At 29.3% G+C, this 18,928-nt stretch overlaps 3 protein-coding genes across 3 annotated transcripts; 1 reads left to right on the top strand and 2 right to left on the bottom strand.

Annotated features, from left to right (window-relative positions):
- The first annotated feature begins 4,094 nt into the window (after positions 1 to 4,094).
- On the top strand, positions 4,095 to 5,149 carry LOC107025627 (AT-hook motif nuclear-localized protein 16). Its single transcript, XM_015226392.2, has one exon. The coding sequence runs from the start codon at positions 4,121 to 4,123 to the stop codon at positions 4,874 to 4,876; it is 756 nt and encodes a 251-aa protein (XP_015081878.1). The 5' UTR covers positions 4,095 to 4,120; the 3' UTR covers positions 4,877 to 5,149.
- Positions 5,150 to 5,225: 76 nt separating this feature from the next.
- On the bottom strand, positions 5,226 to 8,575 carry LOC107025284 (exopolygalacturonase-like). The gene is made up of 4 exons (XM_027918551.1): positions 8,429 to 8,575; positions 8,043 to 8,366; positions 5,555 to 6,070; positions 5,226 to 5,467 (listed from the first exon to the last, which is right to left on the bottom strand). The coding sequence occupies exons 1-4, from the start codon at positions 8,573 to 8,575 to the stop codon at positions 5,234 to 5,236; spliced, it is 1,221 nt and encodes a 406-aa protein (XP_027774352.1). The 3' UTR covers positions 5,226 to 5,233.
- Positions 8,576 to 15,881: 7,306 nt separating this feature from the next.
- LOC107024464 (WRKY transcription factor 71-like) lies at positions 15,882 to 18,677 on the bottom strand. Its single transcript, XM_015225450.1, has 3 exons — positions 18,214 to 18,677; positions 17,390 to 17,536; positions 15,882 to 16,659 (listed from the first exon to the last, which is right to left on the bottom strand). Exons 1-3 carry the CDS (start codon positions 18,675 to 18,677, stop codon positions 16,302 to 16,304), a joined length of 969 nt encoding a protein of 322 aa, XP_015080936.1. The 3' UTR covers positions 15,882 to 16,301.
- Positions 18,678 to 18,928: the final 251 nt, after the last annotated feature.

Raw genomic sequence — 18,928 nt, 5'->3', positions numbered from 1 at the left:
TTCCTTAAAGATAAAGACTTAGGAAGAAATAATAATATCTATATTTAAGGCCACATGGTCTCAAATATTCATGTCTCCAAAGCAATTACACAACTAGTACAAAGTTGGTAATATGTTACTTTATTTTCTTCCTCTCAGAGTTATTGTAGGTAGGACACTTAAATTTTTCAGTGTTAAACCCCACTGGTTCTTGCTTTCTCACGCAATATATAGGCCCACTTTTGCAAACTGAATATCCATAAAATACATAAACTTTTTTTGTCATATAGTTTTATCTATCTACATTAATGCAAATTTTGTTGCAATGAACCACAAGTTAGTGTTTGAAATTGAAATTGCACTTGTCTTTTGCTTAAAATTGACAATGACTAAGAAGTTACAACACTTCGAAAAAACTAAATGAAATTATTGACGGACAAAATTTCGTAAATAAATAATAAAAATTAGTACATGTTAATTCTATTAAGCTACGGATTAGCTAGGAATTACCAATAAATTTCGTAGCTAATTTCACGTTTTCTACTGATTAAAGTTCGATCCGGTTTAAATAGTTTAGGCATCACATACTGTTTCCTTGTCATAGAAAATATGTTGAATTTGTCCTTTTCCTATTCAAAATAGAATGACTTTATCCTTTATTAATATTAATTCACCGTTACAAAAAAAATCTTATTTTTTGCCCTTAATTCTCCTAAGGAGCTCCAACACAAGATAGTTTTAAACTATAATTAGATATTGAAATGGTAAATTTTAATTTTTCTTTAGCGATAATGCACAAGTATCTCCTCAATCTATTTCCAAAATTTCAAAGACACACTTATATTATACGAAGGTCCTATTACCCCTGAACTTATTTTATTAATAATTTTTTACCCCTTTAGACCTACGTGACACTATTTTGTGGGACCAACGCTGATTAATTTTTTTTTCAAATTATTGCCATGTAGGTCGAAAAAGGGTAGAAAATTACTTATTCAGGAGTAATAAAACCTTAATATAATATAAGTGTGTCTCTGAAATTTCGAATATAATTTGAAGAGTACTTGTGAATTTTCCTTTTTCTTTATAAAAAAATTAGATATACAAAGTTCATCTATTTTAAGCCAGAATGAATATTCTATTCATTCAAAGGAAAATAGAATACAATAAGATTTGTTAACTACCAATTAAAGTGTCAAATGTGTAGGGAATGACAATTTTGGATGGTATGGGGGGGCAATTTTGGCCTTTTGTTACTTCATGGTAATTGAGATTTGAGAATTGATGAGTGGTAAGCATTAAATTGTTGATAGTGAAAGAATTTAATAATAGCAAAATTATTATTTTAAAATTTATAAAAAAATAAAAAAGAGAGAAAAATCCTTTATAGCACGCATGTCTTGTTGAATTTGAAGGACTTTATCTACAATTCTATTAGAGCAGAAAAGTAAAGATGCTAAATATGTACTTTTTACTATAATTGCGGCAATATTTGTGGCTTTAATTTAAGCTTATTTTAATTTATTCTTCAAATTTTAATATAGGTAAAAAGAAAATTACATCTTATCATTAAAATAAAAATAAGTAAAACATATAATTAAAAAAAAGTAACAAAATTTCAACTAAGTTAGTAGTTAATTACGTGGATACATGCAAGTTTGTAATATTACGAATCTTACTAGATTTTGTTGCGTCGTATTTTTTTGGCATACACGAGGTTAAAGTTATATGTAATTTATTCTAAAGACACCATATTAAAGTAAATTCGTATGTATCTGAGTTTGTAGACAAATCTTGTTCGTCTCCCTTTCTATTTTAGCTCGCCTTTCTTCCTATTTCAATGTATATGGTAGCAAAAAAATATGTATCTAGGTGTTTTACTTGAAATGTGATATGGAATTATTAATAAGTAGGATATAATGTAATTATTTCAAATTATATGGAATATTAGTAAAAATGATAGAAATGCTTGTGTTTAGATAGTTTCTCTATTAAAATATTCTTTAATTTATATTTTTAAACATATCTTTCTTTTACAACAAAAATAAGGGTGAGAAGAAATTATAATGTGGGAAATCGAATTCTCACCAATAAGATGAGAGTTCAGATAATCAACTAATTAAATTATTAATTTTTTTCATTTTTAAATATATCACGTGAAGAATTGAAATTAAAAAATTGTCAAAATAAAAAAAAAATTAAATAAAATTAAGAAAATAAGATAAACAAATCAAATCGAACGAATATAATTCTTAGGAAGCTTATTGTAAACTGGAGGGAAAATAATAAATATGCAACTGCTCCCACAGTAAATTAAACTATTTAAAGTTGATCACAAGTATCTCTTAGTATCCTAGTCTAAGGATATACTTTTGACCAATTGATTCATAGTTCTTAGGGGTCTTTTTTAAAAAAAAAACTAGTAAGAATATATTTTTTTTAGGCTTTTTTTAATAATATGCAAATAAAGTGAATTCTTGGGTTGTTTCTTTGGATTTGATTATTTTAATTTGAGGTAAGCATTTGATGTAGACTACAAATGACAATAGAGTTATAGTGGTTAGTGACTATATTATATAAAATAATAGTAATAATTAATAATAGCGCCGTTTCTACCACCTTCTTACTCTTTTTATCACAATTGAAAATGGGCAGGCAAAATATTTCGAGGTTTGAGCCAAAAGAAAATTGGGGATAAAGGTGAATTTATCATGAAGACTTTTATGCTTCTTAAAGGTCAATGAATATGTGAAAAATTTGAGGCCATTGTTTTGACATTATGGCTCAAAAAGATTCCTTTTGCCTAGAAGACATAGATTTTTTTTTAAAAAAAAATAAGTGTTACGTTAATAAAAATTATAATTATTAAAAAAAATATCATAAATTATCAATTTTATTCTCAAATTATCGACAGTTTTAAAAAAATTATTTACTTGATTAAATGGGCGTATATGCATTTTCGATCTTGCAAAATGAATGAAATATATCTTTTGATCCTCGTTAAGTATAGAGACGTTTTCAACAATTCTCTCGGCTTTTTATTAAGAGCATTATGTTCTTACCAGAGTTTGAGACTATTTGCTTTGTTATGTGGGAGATTGAGAGTGTATCTAAGCAGGGGCGGAGCCACATGCATATTCGTGAAAAATAAATACCATATATACAAGTAAAGAATAATTACACGAAATGATTAGATAAGATATTTGAACACCCTTAACATAACAAAATGTCGTGACGCAACAATTTGAGACCCCTTGAATGGATTTCAAATGAGCTAGTGCTCTCATTTTCGAATCTCACTAGCAGTCTTAAATAATGTTACTAAATGCCATCCTAGATTGATTAATATTCGAATGACTGTTCTATTCTTTGATTAACTATTAATTATTTGTTACTTATTTGATAATTAAGTTCGACAATTTATGAAATTATATTTTGTACCCAAAATAAAAGGTTCATATGTGATGTATATAAAATATCAAGATAGAAAATATTATTGACAAGAAGATTGAATATGAAATTTTGTTTACTTAACTTTAAATTGAATATATCTGTTTCCCCCTATTCAACTAGAATTGGAAAAAATGTATTTTACATATCTCGAGTTTGGTTGTTCCGAATTAATATAAAAAGTACTTTAAATCATTGCTATTTGATTCTGACTATTTCGAATTATTTATTGACATGGACATAATCAACGTGAAATCATGACATTTTGATAAGTACACGTATTTAAATTTGTGTCCACCCAAAATATATAACTGACTTTATGAGAAAAAAGTACAATCTGGCAAATCAACTTTGCAGTTGTATGAATTCTGTTACACTTAATTTCTGCAATGTAGTGTGAGGCAAGTAGAGTATAATTAAGGCAAATATTGGTTGTAATGTTTGTGAAGGCAATCAACATGAAAGGGTAATCTGTTGAGAATTAGGAATTGGATTAATAAACTAAAATACCAATGATTTATACTAATATTGATTGGCTTTACTTAACTATCTCCTAATCTTTAGTCATTCTTTTTGGTTCTTCAATAAATTATATCCCACAAATCCCTCTACATAAACACAGATTCTTAATCCAAATCTTTGTATTCTCTTGAATTTCTGTTTAATCAATCAAATAGTAGAAGTAAAACAAATGGCTTGTGTAACCAAAGAGACCATAAACCAAAATCAAGAAATTGATAACAACAATCTTGGAGTTGATACAAGTGGCTTAATGTTGGCTGCTAAATTACCAAAAGTACGCGATGGGGACTCTGTGAGACGTCCACGTGGCAGACCAGCTGGCTCGAAGAACAAGCCGAAACCACCAATCATAATCACAAGGGACAGTGCTAACGCCCTGAGAGCACACGCGATGGAGGTAAATTCAGGGTGTGATGTGAACGAAAGCCTAGTGAATTTCGCGAGGAGGAAGCAACGTGGTATATGTGTTCTGAGTGCAACAGGGTGTGTGACAAACGTGACATTGCGTCAACCAGCTACATCAGGGTCCATTGTGACATTACATGGACGATTTGAAATCCTCTCGATACTCGGGTCAGTCCTACCACCGCCTGCTCCACCAGGGGTAACAGGGCTCACAATTTACTTAGCTGGGGCTCAGGGGCAGGTAATTGGTGGGGGTGTGGTGGGTGCACTCATAGCCTCAGGACCAGTCATCATCATGGCTGCAACGTTCATGAATGCAACGTTTGATCGTTTGCCATTAGACGATGATGATCTCGTTGCTTCCACTGCTGCTCAAAATCAACATTACCAGAAGACTCAACAACGTCATCAGGTCGATGTCCCGGATATCTATGGCTTGCCACAGAGTGTAATTACTAATGGGGCTTTACATCCTGAGGTTTATTCATGGGCACCTGGAAGAACTCTATCAAAGTCCTAGATTTTTAGTTAAAGAGTTTGAAGTTGAAAAAAATAATAATAAAGGCATCATAATATGTAGACATTTGATATTTTATTGTACTAGTACTCAATCTTATAAAGTTCAATAGTATTGTCACTCGTTACGAATGTTCTTTTAGTTATATGACTGAGTTTTAACGAGTAAGCCAAACTTACTGAGTTTGGCTAAAAACAGGGTTTCCCCTGTTTCTTTTGAAGGAAAAAAACTAAATCACATTTTGGAGAACAGAATTCTGTTTCTTTTCCTATGGAACATTGATACTAGTTTATACATCCTGAGTTTATTTTTTAACAAAGTACACCGATGGAAAATGAAATGGACAAAGATAAAACTCGATCATAAACAACTAGGAGGAGATTGTCTTCCATACGAATCACCAATCACGTTCAAACATGAAGACGTAGCTGGTCCTCCTCGTCCGTGGTATTTCAAGTTGATATTGTCAAGCTGCACATTCTTACAGGGCACCAGTTTGCTACATTTTAATGTGACTGCAACTTTTGAACTAGACGTACCCCATATATTACTGAATGTCACGTTGCTTATTTGTACTTTCGAGTTGTCCTGTCCCTAACACAACATTGAAAAAACAACACTGGTTCAGTAATTCAGGTGTAGATGAATATTGGTTATATGAAATGTATTGATCAGACGTACCAGCTGATCACTGCAAGATGGAGTTGGACAGTATTGTTGATCGATTAATATCGGATTATGGACATTTTCCATGTAGATATCACCAAAAAATATATTAGAAGCAACACTAGACAAAGAAGGTGCCCAAGTTTTGATCCTTGCACCATTTTGAGAACCAATAAATGTGCAATTTCGGACGTTTATCCCTGTAACAACTTCTCCAGGGGTTCTACCTAGACTACCAATGCTGATTCCATGTCCAGGTCCACACGTAACATTGGAGATATCGATGTTTTTGCTTCCAGTAACCATTGCAATACAATCATCGCCTGTCTGAATGACGGTTCTTGAAATTTTGATGTTGGTTGATAATCCTATGTGAATGCCATCCGTGTTGGGGCTTTCATCTGGAGCTGTTAATCGTACAAAGCTTATGTTTACGTTCTCACAAGCAAAGAGGTTTATGTGGGAGTTCTTGCTGTTGATTGATCTCAAATGATGGATTCTTGAATTCGTCACGAAATCAAATCTCATTGTCTAGTTTAGTACATTACACAAAGATAAAAACATCAGAATTGTAACAAATATGAAACATCTAAAATAAGGAAGCCAATCGAATCAAGTAGCTTGTAGGATAGGTATATAGAGTCGTGTCAGCTTGAGCACACCTAAATTATCACAACGACTACATGTTACCTCCAACAAGCATATGAAACGTCAAACGAGTAATTCTCCCCCTCAAAAATTGATATTTTGGTTTTTTTAGAAAAGGAAATAAGAAAGGCAATTACTAGGTGTTGAATCGAATCTTCAGGTAAAATCATTTCAAAGAAACGTTGTTATTATTATTTTTTTGGTAGGTTGGGGTAAGAGAACCTATAGTTATATACACTAATTTTTTTAAAAAAAATTGTTGCTATCTTCTTTATAGTTATTTCTTTGGAATGTTATTTTAGAACTAAGGATCTATTAAGACAGTCTCTTTACTTCTAAGGTAACGGAAAAGTTCATATATATGCTACCTTCTTTAGATCCTACTTTGTGAAATTACACTGGATGTTAATGTTGTTGTTGTTGTTATTGAGTCGTGATCAAATTAGGGGTGGCTTAATGCCTATAAAAATGATGCATGTCTTAGGCCCCAAAAATCAAAGGACCTACTCTTTTAGTAATAGTAAAATTATCTTAAGCTTTTTTTAACAAAAAATAAAAATAAAGAATGTTTTAATTTGTTTTGAAACATTAAAGAATGTTTCTTTTTTATTGATCAGTTTTTAAATTTAGATCTCTAACTTATTTTTGACTTTAGGCCACTAATTAGTTTGAGCCGTGACTAATTTTATATTGGCAAGTTTCAATTGGTGTGAAAATTCTATTACTAGTACTAGTAGTTAAAACTTTACCTTAAAACACTTTCCTAATAAGAAACATAATCATTAAATACCATGTTTAGTTTATATCCTTGCCTTAAAAACACTTCTGAATAATAATGTAGTAGCATGTTTAGTGGAATTTTGTAGAATCACAATTACAAACTAAATTTAAGGAGAAAAAAATAAATTAATTTAACGACTTCAAGATGAAACACTCTAAAATATCATTTGATATTAAAAGTAGACATAATTCTCAATTTTAAGGTATGTTTGACTAAGCTTGATCAAATACTATTTATTCATTTGATAAATACATAACGTATTTATAATTAAAATGAGTCAAAAAAAACTTAAGTTGGTCGTTCCTACCTTATGAACATTTTTAATTTGATCAAAAACTTTACTATTTTATTTAATATTTTATTTAACTATTTTATTTAATTCTCACTTAAAACTAATTAGCAACACACTATTAGCAACTAGCTAATCCAGGACACTAGAGCTAAATATCATGAAACTAAGATATATACTTCCAAATATTTCTAAGATAAATAAAAATTATACAAGAATTCATTCAATTCAAAATCAACTCACCATTTGAGAAATTGAAGAAATTTATTTTGATAATCATGATGTGGGAAACATTTCTGAGTGTTTCGATTAATTCTATGAAGTATTCATTAACAATCTTGTGAGTGTTTCGATTAAATCTATGAAGTATCACTGACAAGGTAATGAGTGTGTCGATGAATTCTATGAAGTTACCACTAACAAGCTTGTGAGTGTTTCGATGAATTCTATGAAATTATCACTAACAAGCTTGTGAGTGTTTCCATTAATTCTACAAGTATCCATTAACAAGCTTGTGAGTATTTCGATTAATTCAACGAAGTATCCACAAACAAGCTTGTGAGTGTTTTAATTAATTCTACGAAATATCCATTAACAAGCTTGTGAGTGTTTCGATTAATTCTACAAAGTGTCCACTAACAAGCTTGTGAGTGTTTCGATGAATTCTAGAAAATATCCGCTCACAAGCTTGTGAGTATTTCAATCAATTCTAGAAAATACTTACTATCTTCAAACACAAATACCGACTAATTTTTACTAAACAATTGAAAAGGGAGAAAACTTACAACAGGAAGAGGCATGCATTTGGGGTTTATTGAACAATCATTATATGGCCAAGCAACAGCACCTTGTCCATCCAAATAGCCACCACCTTTAACAACTAACCTATCTATGTAACGAAAACCAATCCAAGTATTTGTACTAAACAATGATATATGTGTTGGAGCTTTTAAAACACCTTTTATTACAAATATCATCATACCATTACATGGACCTTCAAATGAAACTTCTCTCAATTTATAAGTTCCATATGGAATATAAATCACACTCCTTCCTCCCCATCTACAACCATCGTACCACGCCCTCAAAAACGCCTGTAGCAAAAACGTCTCAATAAAATTAGTGGCTTAAAATCAAATACTAGTAATCGATACAAACAAGAAACACAAACCTCACTATTATCTCTCTTGTCATCATCAACAGCACCATAATCCTTGACATTAAAATACTTCAATGGTGAATGATAATATTTAGCATTTGCTATACTAAAGAATACTAGAAAACACAAACCAAAAATTCCATAAGCTAATGTAACCATTTTTTTTTTTTAATTTGCTCTAATCTCTCTGAAAACCCAAGATTATATATAAATGAAATGAGGTTTAAATATTGGATTTTAGTAAAATGATACAGTCAAGACACCTTTTTAGCTAAATTGATGTGTTTACCTCTTTTTTGGACTTATTTCCATTTTTGGATTTATACATGATCTCTTTTTGGCCTTCTCATGATTACTTGCCAAAAAGACGCAATTTTACCATTAAGCCACTGATAATTATTGTAAATAAAAAATATTAATACATTTTTGTTTTAGGGGGTAACTATATCTCCTATTAAGTAAAATAATTAAAAATATATATATTTGTACCGATATTTGTATCATTTAACTTTCAAGGACTTGTTTCTTTTATTTGTCACCAACATTAATGTATTCTCAAGGATTTAATATTTGGGCTAAGAATTCCATTTATTTTTGGTTGGAATTTTTTTTTATCACTGATTTTTTAATAACTAAATTAATAAGAAAGTTTAACTTCTTTTTTTTCCTTTTCTTATTTTGGTAAACAATTTATTCAGTTTCTGAAACGAGTCTTTCAATTTATTTACATTTATTAGAGAAAAATATTGTTCTCAACCTTCTACTTTAGCCTATGTTTTTAACCTAGTTATTGTTTCTGTATAAAGAAAATTACTAAATCGAAAAAACACAATTTTGTTACTATTATTATCTTTTAGTTGAAATTTTGTTATATAAGTCTTTAAAATGGACAAAAGAAGTGGGCTTTAAGCCACAATTGAAGATTGGGCTCCTCATAGTTTAGAGCTAATTGCTTGATTGGGCCATATACCGAAAAGAGTTGGATAGTTGACGCTGAAATTTTCGATCGATCGTTTTTTTCAAAATAATTATTTAGTAAATAATATTTTTTTGTTATTTTTTTTCTTTGTGACTTATGAATCCGTTAGACGAAGACCTTAAAGTCTTTTTTGAAAAAAAATTGATAATCTTATGAGAAAATATTAGACAAACAATTAAAAATTGTATACATTATTAAATACGTAGTCGATAAAAAAATAAATTCTTGTAGTCGATACCCTAGGCTATCGGTCTGGAAGGATAATTTTTCGAAGACTTATTCGCACAAGTTTTTAAAATAGGACAAAATTTAAATGATAGTCTAAAAAATCATGCAAAATGATTGTCTTAAAATGGACAAAAGAAATGGGCTTTAAGCCTCATTAAAAATTGGGCTAGAGAGAGTTGGATTAATTTACAAGGCCATACGCCAAAAAAAGAGTAGATGAATTTGGCTTTGCATTTTTTATTGAGAAATTTCATAAATGGTGTTACTAAAGAAAATTATGTAATATTTTTCAAGAAATTGTCACGCAAATGTAAAGGATTAAATGGAAAATTAAATTACTATCTATAATGATTAGAATGAAAAGGTTGGAGGCAATTGCAATATTTATTTTGACATGATATTTAGTTACTAAAATGTGAAAAATCGATGAACATTTTATTAGAATATAATGAAAAATTTATTTTAAATGTTTCCAACAAATTAATTTTCCTTAAATTACATCAAGATTCACATTTTCTAGTAGTTAGTGGCAACTTTTAAATGAACCCAATTTACATCACAAAACAACAATAAAACCCCTGAAAAATCTGATAATCTAAGAAACGGTTGAAGGCTTCAAACAAGATGTTTATAAGTTATCGCGCTTGATCATAGATTTTAAAATTGAAATTCGACTTTTGAATTTCTAATTTTTGAAATTTGAAGTCGTATTAAAACATATATTTTACGTGGGAAAAAATTGATATTTTGTAAGTATAAGTTCTAAAACTCCCTTTCCAGAATGTGGTCCTACGCGATGCGAATCTGAATTAGTCAGACATTAATATAAATATCGAACACCGAATAAAAATAAAAAGACGTTCTAAAGACCTAAAAATTGGTCTTGGTGAGTTTTTGAAACTTCAAATTTTTTCCGAAGACTATTTTTCAAATATAATTCAAAATCTATGATCAAACATATAACTCGAAATTTATGATCAAACATATGGATAAAAATAAATTATCAAAATATGGTCAAACAGTACCTTCACCATCTGTTTATTGGCCTAAAAATGGTACTCCACATCAAGTTGTTGCCAGTTATTTTATTTTTTCTATAGAAAGATAGGGTGACAGAACAACTCAGAATATGACAGGTTCATTGAATTAATCTTTTAACCTTCTTTTTTGTCATGAACAATCAGTGGCATACAGAATCTAAGGTTATTGTCAATTGTCATACTCTCCTTCTTTGTGGGTCTCCGGCTCCATCTGCTATTCAGTTATGAGCTCGTTATATAAAGTTTATTTAATATAATTTGTATTTTTCATATGATATGTAAATTATTACGCCGTAAATAGATTATCACATGTACTCATTATAAAATGTTCATCCAAAAAGCAGAGCTGATAACAATATTATTTTTTTTTATATGTGTTTTGCTTATTATGTGATCAAAATTTTCAACAGATAATTTTATATTCCAATCTCTTCAAATCTTTGGTTTTATAAATATAAATGTGACCCTCAAAATTTTGAGCCCACATAGACATGACATTCAAGAAGACTTCACTCCATGATGTTGATAATATCTAATCAATTTTCAATCTTTTTAAATGAAGTTTCTTTTGTTTACATATTTTCATATAGATAACTGTCCCTCTCCCACCAGAAAATTGTTCCTTCAACTGGCACTATAACTAATATATCCTACTCATGAAAAAGGTCTTATAAATTAGTAACTCATCATTCAAAGTTTGACTAAATAGGTTGCATCATTCAATCAATTATCTATCGTTTGGTAGTTGATCAGAGTTATATAGGTATTAATGAACAAAGATTAGTTACGAAGAAATCTATGTACAGAAATTAGTTATGTAAAATTTAGTTAAATTTTTCGTAATTTATCATTTGTTAGTTATGTAGGTTTCTGAATAAGTTGTTATTTGTAATCAGTGGTGAAGTGATAAGTACGTATTTATTCTTAATGCAGTCTTGAGTTCGAGTTTCCCTGAGTACAGAGTCACCTTTATTAAGAAGCATTTTACCTTCACTGTGGAATTTATTGGCGCGAATCTAAATTTAGTCGGACTTCAATATGGGTATCAAACACCGAAAAGGAAAAAAAAAGTTGTTAATTGTAACATAAAATTAGTTAGTATTTTAAGACTTCCACACTAATTAAATAACTACTTTCAACATTTTGTCCAATTTAACTAAGATCTTTCTATGATATATATATATATATAACTTTTTTCTTTCTTCACCAATCATTTAGCAAAAAGAATTTACAAAAATTGGAAAACATAAAGGCTTAAATATTGTTGAACGAATATAATTAAATGCATTTTGACTTGGTAAGCCAAGGACTAATTATGTAGAACTTAGATTAGACCCACAAGGACAGGTCAATTTGTGTACCAACCCTTTTTTGGTCATAATTAACATAAACATTTAACTAATAAGCCATTAAAAATGTCTAATCTTTCCCTTTCATCTTTTTTCAGGATAAAATAACTTTATATATATTCATTGGTGGAGCAGATGAACTATTTTCTTTAACATTAAATCATCTAATATAAAGTCTTTCTCAAAAAAATATCATGATTATTTTACTTGTTTTTTTGGACTAATAAAGAAAAAAGCACAATCATGAAACGATTTAGGTTACACGATATTTTCATAATCTTTATAGGTAATTATTTCGTAGAGAAAGTGAAGAGAGATAAGGATTGTGACTCGTTAAAAGGTTTTCTCGTGTTTGGTTCGTAAGCATAAAAATATTAATTAAAAAAATATTTATATATAATTCAGATAAATAATATAAAATGTCAGAGGTGTGAATGGTCGGAATGAGACTATGTGGTTGAGGGCGCGTCTAGAATATCACAATTAATGTGAAGTATCAGTCATTTTCCTAAATAACGATTTTCCTATATATACCGCTTAAAAATTGATTCTGTATAGCCTAAAATTTGTCCCGCAAACGCCCCGCTTTATTGTCATTCCTACCAAGGGGGATTTCAAGTCAAAACTAAAAAGTTTGGATATCTTTTTCATTAAATTGCAATGTGGGTGGGGTGGGGTGGGGGGGATTGCGTTGAACAAATAATTGTAACAAAGGATATATGTTCCACGAGATATGTATAAAGTAAACATGTGTAGATGATTTGATTATTATCTGTATATTCTAAGGCTGCAAAATTTAGGCTAAATTTCTATATATATATATTTTTTAAAATTTAGGTTTTGGTCAAAATGAATGGAGACAAGTTTCACAAGGATTTTTAAAATATTTGCGGTAATATTAAAAATTATTTGCCAAACATTTGACTATATATATATATTCTTTGTAGAAAAATCCAAGAGTATTTTGTTCCATTCTTTAAAAAAAAGAAAATTAAAGTAGGTGAGCTACGTATGTAGATTTGAGAAACTCTTTACCTAACATGATAAGTGTTCTCATTATGCAAACTTCAAGTAACTATATACATATATTACACATAACTATATAATATATTTGAGCATCGAATTTAGGATTAGGAATTATTCGTGATATTCTCATGTTTCGAAACAAAAAACATACATAATATCTTCGATAAACATACAAAATGTTTTTTCCACATAAAAATTAAGATATTTGACTGATTAGAAACTATATTTTATCATAATATCTTTCAATTGTTCAACAATTTCTTCGACTTCTGTCTTTATAAGTTAGTGATAAAACTTTATGTACACACTATTTTTCTTCATTTTCAAACCTGACTTATAAAATTATAAATATGTTGTCGATCAAACTTTCTTTTTAAGAGAAGTCCTTATCGAAATTGTTGAGTCTTAATGTTTTCAGAACCTAACAATATATAACCTACTAATTTTTAGTGACACTTGTGCCTATAATACTATATATTTATAGGACATTAAAGGTCAAAAATGTCATGCTCCTATCATTATAATTGCATGTGCTCCTTCCTAGCCTTTTTATTTCCACAATTATAATAGTATAAAAATCGAGTCAGATTCGGAATTTATAATTTTTATCATAAATTCATTTAATTATTTTAAGATAATGTGATTGGATTTATAATCAAATGCTTTTAAATGTTTTATTATTATATATAGAATCTGAATAAAAATTATTGAATTTATCGACTAATTATACAAGGAGGAAAGTGACTAGCTATCATTTGAATACGACCATAGAGCCAATACTTAACGTGTTTGAATTTTTTTAAATATGATTCCAATAATGCACAATTTTTCTACTAAGATATATTATTTTAATTTAGAGTAGTTATTTTCCAGTTTCCTTAAACGGTAACATTCTGGAAAGTTTATGTGGAATTATAATGGACCTTATATGGTTCAGGCAGCAACAAGTCATTGAGTGTTTAGTCAGATAATAATACTTTCTATTGTTTTTTTGATTTTTGACTTAATAAATATTTGATGCAGAGAATGATATATCAATAATTGTTTCCATGTGATTAATTTTTCCAATTAGTTAATTTATATCGATATATGTTGTGGTGGACAGTTACGTTCTTTTATTGATGTATTATTTAAGTTGTATACGTTATTGGGTTGTTGTATTATAGAGGGGACAAGTCAAGAGCGATATTGTTAAATAGGTGTAGATTATGTTGCCGTGGGCTTGAATCTCTTTAAAGAGAGTGAGATATATTTGTCAGCCTAAAAATTTGTTTATTCATTTTTATCAATATATTTTTGTTGAATGCCTTGAATCGGACCCGTTACAGCAGAAAGAACGGGGGTCTCCCTTAATTATCTGTCAATTCTGTATTTTGGGCCTAAGCCTGTTAGGGCGTAGCTTAGCACTATTATAGACGCTATGGCAAACCCTATTCTGTATTCTGTTCTTGCCTCTCCATAATAAAACTGCTCCCCCTCTTCCCCGTGGACGTAGCCAATTTATTGGTGAACCACGTAAATCTGTTGTCTTGTTTTTCGCGTTTATATTTTCTCGTATTATCTCGAATTCCGCATAACAATTTTCAATAATAATCTATTGTATTTGTGGTGTATTACACCAGCATCCTTTATTCTTGATCAGATGATTCATGTTTTGAGCTTTGTAAATAAAGAAAATTTTGATAGGAAAGTGTTCCCAAATAGATACTACAATGTATGATTTAAATTTAATCAAATTTTACGATAAATGCTGAATAGTAATTGGGGAGAAAAAAATCCTTCCAAGAGACGACCTCTTTAAAGGATAAAATATCATTGCCACTATATATTATCAAATTCGATAAATTTATCATGATTAAGTAATTTAATGAAATTTTATATTAATTGATGGTGTAAATATTCCTAGAAAGAAAAAGAAAACACGCTAAGACACGAACGTAAGATCATTAGAAATTTACAATATTTTCAAAAGATAAAATGACAAACAGGTTCCATTAGTTTAGAATAGGTTTAAAATAGTTCTTAGATATATACACCTTTAAGCAGATTTGGTCCTTTAAAATTTGTCAAATATGAGGATATTTATCTTCATCAAACATAAATGAACCTTGGAAGTTAGATTTAATGAGCATTGTTTCGAACAATTTTTTAAAAAAAATATCTCACTTTTAGAGGTGTAAATTTTGCAATTTGTGCTATTTTTTTATTTACTTATGATATCTGAAACAGTTTAAGTGTTGCACTTTTTATAATTCAACGGAATTTTCTTGATGTTTCTAATTAAATCTATTTGAAAAGATCGAATACCAAATTGCTTAATACAGTAGTATTTAAGGGACTGTTTTTCACATAACCTAAACAGAAAGAACCATATTATAATATTTTCTTGTTTGCAGATTTATTTTTCTCTTTATTCGATTTCTCATCCATGTTAGATATTCATATTAGAGCCTTTTAACTAATTTAGATTCGTGTTATGTAAAATTCATTTAAGAAGGAAGCACTCCCTAACAAAAAGAAATCGAAAACTTAGAAACAAAATCTCTAATTAAAAATGAAAAAATCCTATCCATCTCACCATAATCGTTATATGTCGTTTTCAGAATATCAAGATATTCTTGAATATTAGAAGCAATAATGGTAGTGTAAAACAAGCAGCAATAATATAAACAATCAAATGCGTAAGCAAGAAGAAAGAAGAAAGAAGAAAAGAATATAACATTAGTATTCAATTCACATAAATAATTACGAAATTGATACGACTAATAAACAATTCACCTTACCTAGAATTAATTAAATATCTTCAAATAATAAAAACCCCAAATTACATAGACGCATAAAACTCATCAAAAAATAAGCATCTTCATTTAATATAAATGGTTAATCATCCCACATGCAAATAACTAAAAATAAAACCATATATCCTTCAACCCATCTCCTCCAAACTATGACACGCAACACACACAAAAAAAAAAACATTCAGTCCAGTTCAGTACACAAAACATCCCATCTACGTAGGGTTCGAAAAAGGGTCACCTAAATTAATATATATATATATATCACTCGAACCTGTGACATATATACGACAAAAATACAATATTATCGTTGCTCCAAGACTGATACTTAAGACACTAGACTATATATAGTTCTAGTTAATTAGCTACACAATTTTTAATTACACAAGAATAAATTAAAACATCATCATAATCAATACATATAAAGTCATAAAATTGCATTAAATGTTTTAGTACTTCACTAAATGCTCATGGCTCTCTTTTGTTGATCAATGATGCAACCATATCTTGAAATAGTCCATATTGATAGTCAGGGCCTAATTGAGGTTGTTGTTGATGATAATTATTATTATAGAAGGAATTATTTATAGGAATATTTGGATTATAGAAAATTTGTTGTTCATTTGGATTATGATATAATTGTTGTTGTGTGGAGGATAAAAAGGATGGAGATAATAAAGCAGCAGCAGCATTTCCTCTAAGAGTAGCTGGACAATGATGGTTATGTTGGCCTTCATATGTAGTGATCACAATTGATGGGTCTTCATATGATCTTTCAACACGTTTCTTCACACTACACTTTTGACTTGTGCACCTATAATAACTCCTACAACAATAATAATCGTACAGACGGCGGAGTGTCAGAATTTGAAATTTATAGATTCAGAGAAAATTTATTCAGTTTTATTCTATACAAAAATTATTGAATTCTGTTGAACCAGTAATCAATGAGCTAGTTCCGTCCTAGATAATAACAATAAAGGGTATTTGTAACGTTGGACCAACTTAATAGTGTAAAACAAGGTGTATATAATTATTAACAACTCATATTTTGATTGCGTGAAACAAGCTTTTGTGTTCCTAAATATCTAATCACCTCATTATTATAAAACCAAACACTAATATTAGACCATTTGAAAGAAGTTTAATTATTTCTCTAGCTAGGTTATAACTAGTCTCATATTTTTTTTATGGATAATTATGTGTATCTTCTAAAATAAGTTAACAATAATCAATATAATTAATTTCGAAAGGCAGTATATAAAAGTTAAACTGGTTTGAGAATTAACAAATTACAATTTTGAATTTATGATATATGTATATATATGCATTCTTCTAGTGCAATTTACCTATGAAATTTTTATGATATATATGCATTATTCTTTTAGTGCAATTCATCTCTATTATACTAGTACTCTTTTCTTAAAACTATGTATAATAGAGATGAAAACTTAAGCAAACTTTTGAAGCAATTAAGTACTAGTACTATTAATTAAGCTTGTTAATCCATTTCTAATAGTAATTTAGAAAAGAGTGTGATTCTAAAGAAAATATACCTTGGAAAAGGACTGTTCTTCACTGCCTTCTGACCATATTTTCTCCATCTATAGCCATCTTCAAGATTATCAATCTCACTCTTGGTCATAAATGCAAATCTTGGTTCCTTTTGTTTCTTTTCTCCTTTCTTCTTTGCCAATTTCCCCCTAAAATAATTAGCACAAACTTTAATTTATGCAAAAAAAATTTGAAAAAAATAGTCCATCTTAACACTCAACAACATTATGCATGTACACAAGATTTCCAAATAAGCTAAACACAAATCAAATTAGGAATAGTAGATAAATAAAATTAGACTAATTGTTATGTTTTAATTTCTTCATCACTGTTTTTCATTATTCATAACTATTTCATTTTGATGCACTTGAGTCAGAGTCTTTCAAAAAAAAAGTTTGATCTCTACCTCCGCCTGATAGCTAGGATAAGGTCTGCCTACACTCTACTATCCCTAGACTCTGCATACACTCTACTCTCCCTAGACCCTACATGTGGGGTTACACCCTGGTTATATTGATGTTGTTTGGGACTTTGGGTAAATAAAATTAGGGTTTTCTTGACTTACATAGCACAAAAAAAAGGGGGAAGAAGACTTAACTAAGGAAAGGGTAGACATTAGATATTTTTAGTTTTCCAAAAAATCAGTAGAAGAATAATAAGCTTGCAAAACTAGGAAGGAAAGTCTAGCCAATTAATAATCTAATAAATTAAGACTATAGTGGTCAATAACCTAATCTATTAATTAAGTAAGAAACTTCCTCACAATTTAAAGATGTGGCTATATTTTTATACTAGTACTATAGGACCAAAGAAAAAAATGACTTACACTTTCTTAGACTTATTATCATCATCATCATCATCTCCATCTAATTCACACTGATCATCATCTTTCTTGATTTTTGAAGAATCTTCTTCATGACATCCACCAGCCTCACTATTAGAAGATGAAGAGATTAATGAATTAGGTGTTAATGGAATTTGATTATCAACACTATTAATATTCTTTCTAGAACATTCTTGATGATGATCTATTGATGGTTGTGGACAAACAACTTCAGAGGATGATGAACAATTATTCATCCCAAAAGCACTTGACAAAGTGTTGTAATGATCCATTGACCCTCCATGTAAACACTCTGTGAGATTACTCATATAAGATGAAGAATAGTCAAAATCATGATGATTATGATGAGGGTTTTGTGTGTTATTGGCTTGATTACCATAAATTGAGGGATTTTCACCAAAGAAAGGAAATGCATAATCATGATTAAAAGGGTTATTATCAGACATAGAGAAGCAAAAAAAGGGGTTTTTTTTTGTTGTTGTTGGGATCTAAAACACAAAAAAGAGTCTTGAACAAAATGATGAAGAGAAAATAACTCAAGGTTCTTGAATTTATGCAATATTAACAAGAGCTATTGATTCTTGAATTTTTTATTTTTTTTCTTTTCTTGGGAGTTGGGAAGTGTGTATGTATTACTATAGTTTAGAGAGGAAAAAGAGAAAGTAACTTGTTTAGGGAAAATAGAAATGAATGGTTC

Source organism: Solanum pennellii, chromosome 7 (assembly GCF_001406875.1).
Source record: "Solanum pennellii chromosome 7, SPENNV200".
NCBI classification, from domain to species: Eukaryota; Viridiplantae; Streptophyta; class Magnoliopsida; order Solanales; family Solanaceae; genus Solanum; species Solanum pennellii.
Note: the sequence above shows the minus strand (reverse complement) of the source record. Positions and strands in the feature narration are given on the sequence as shown.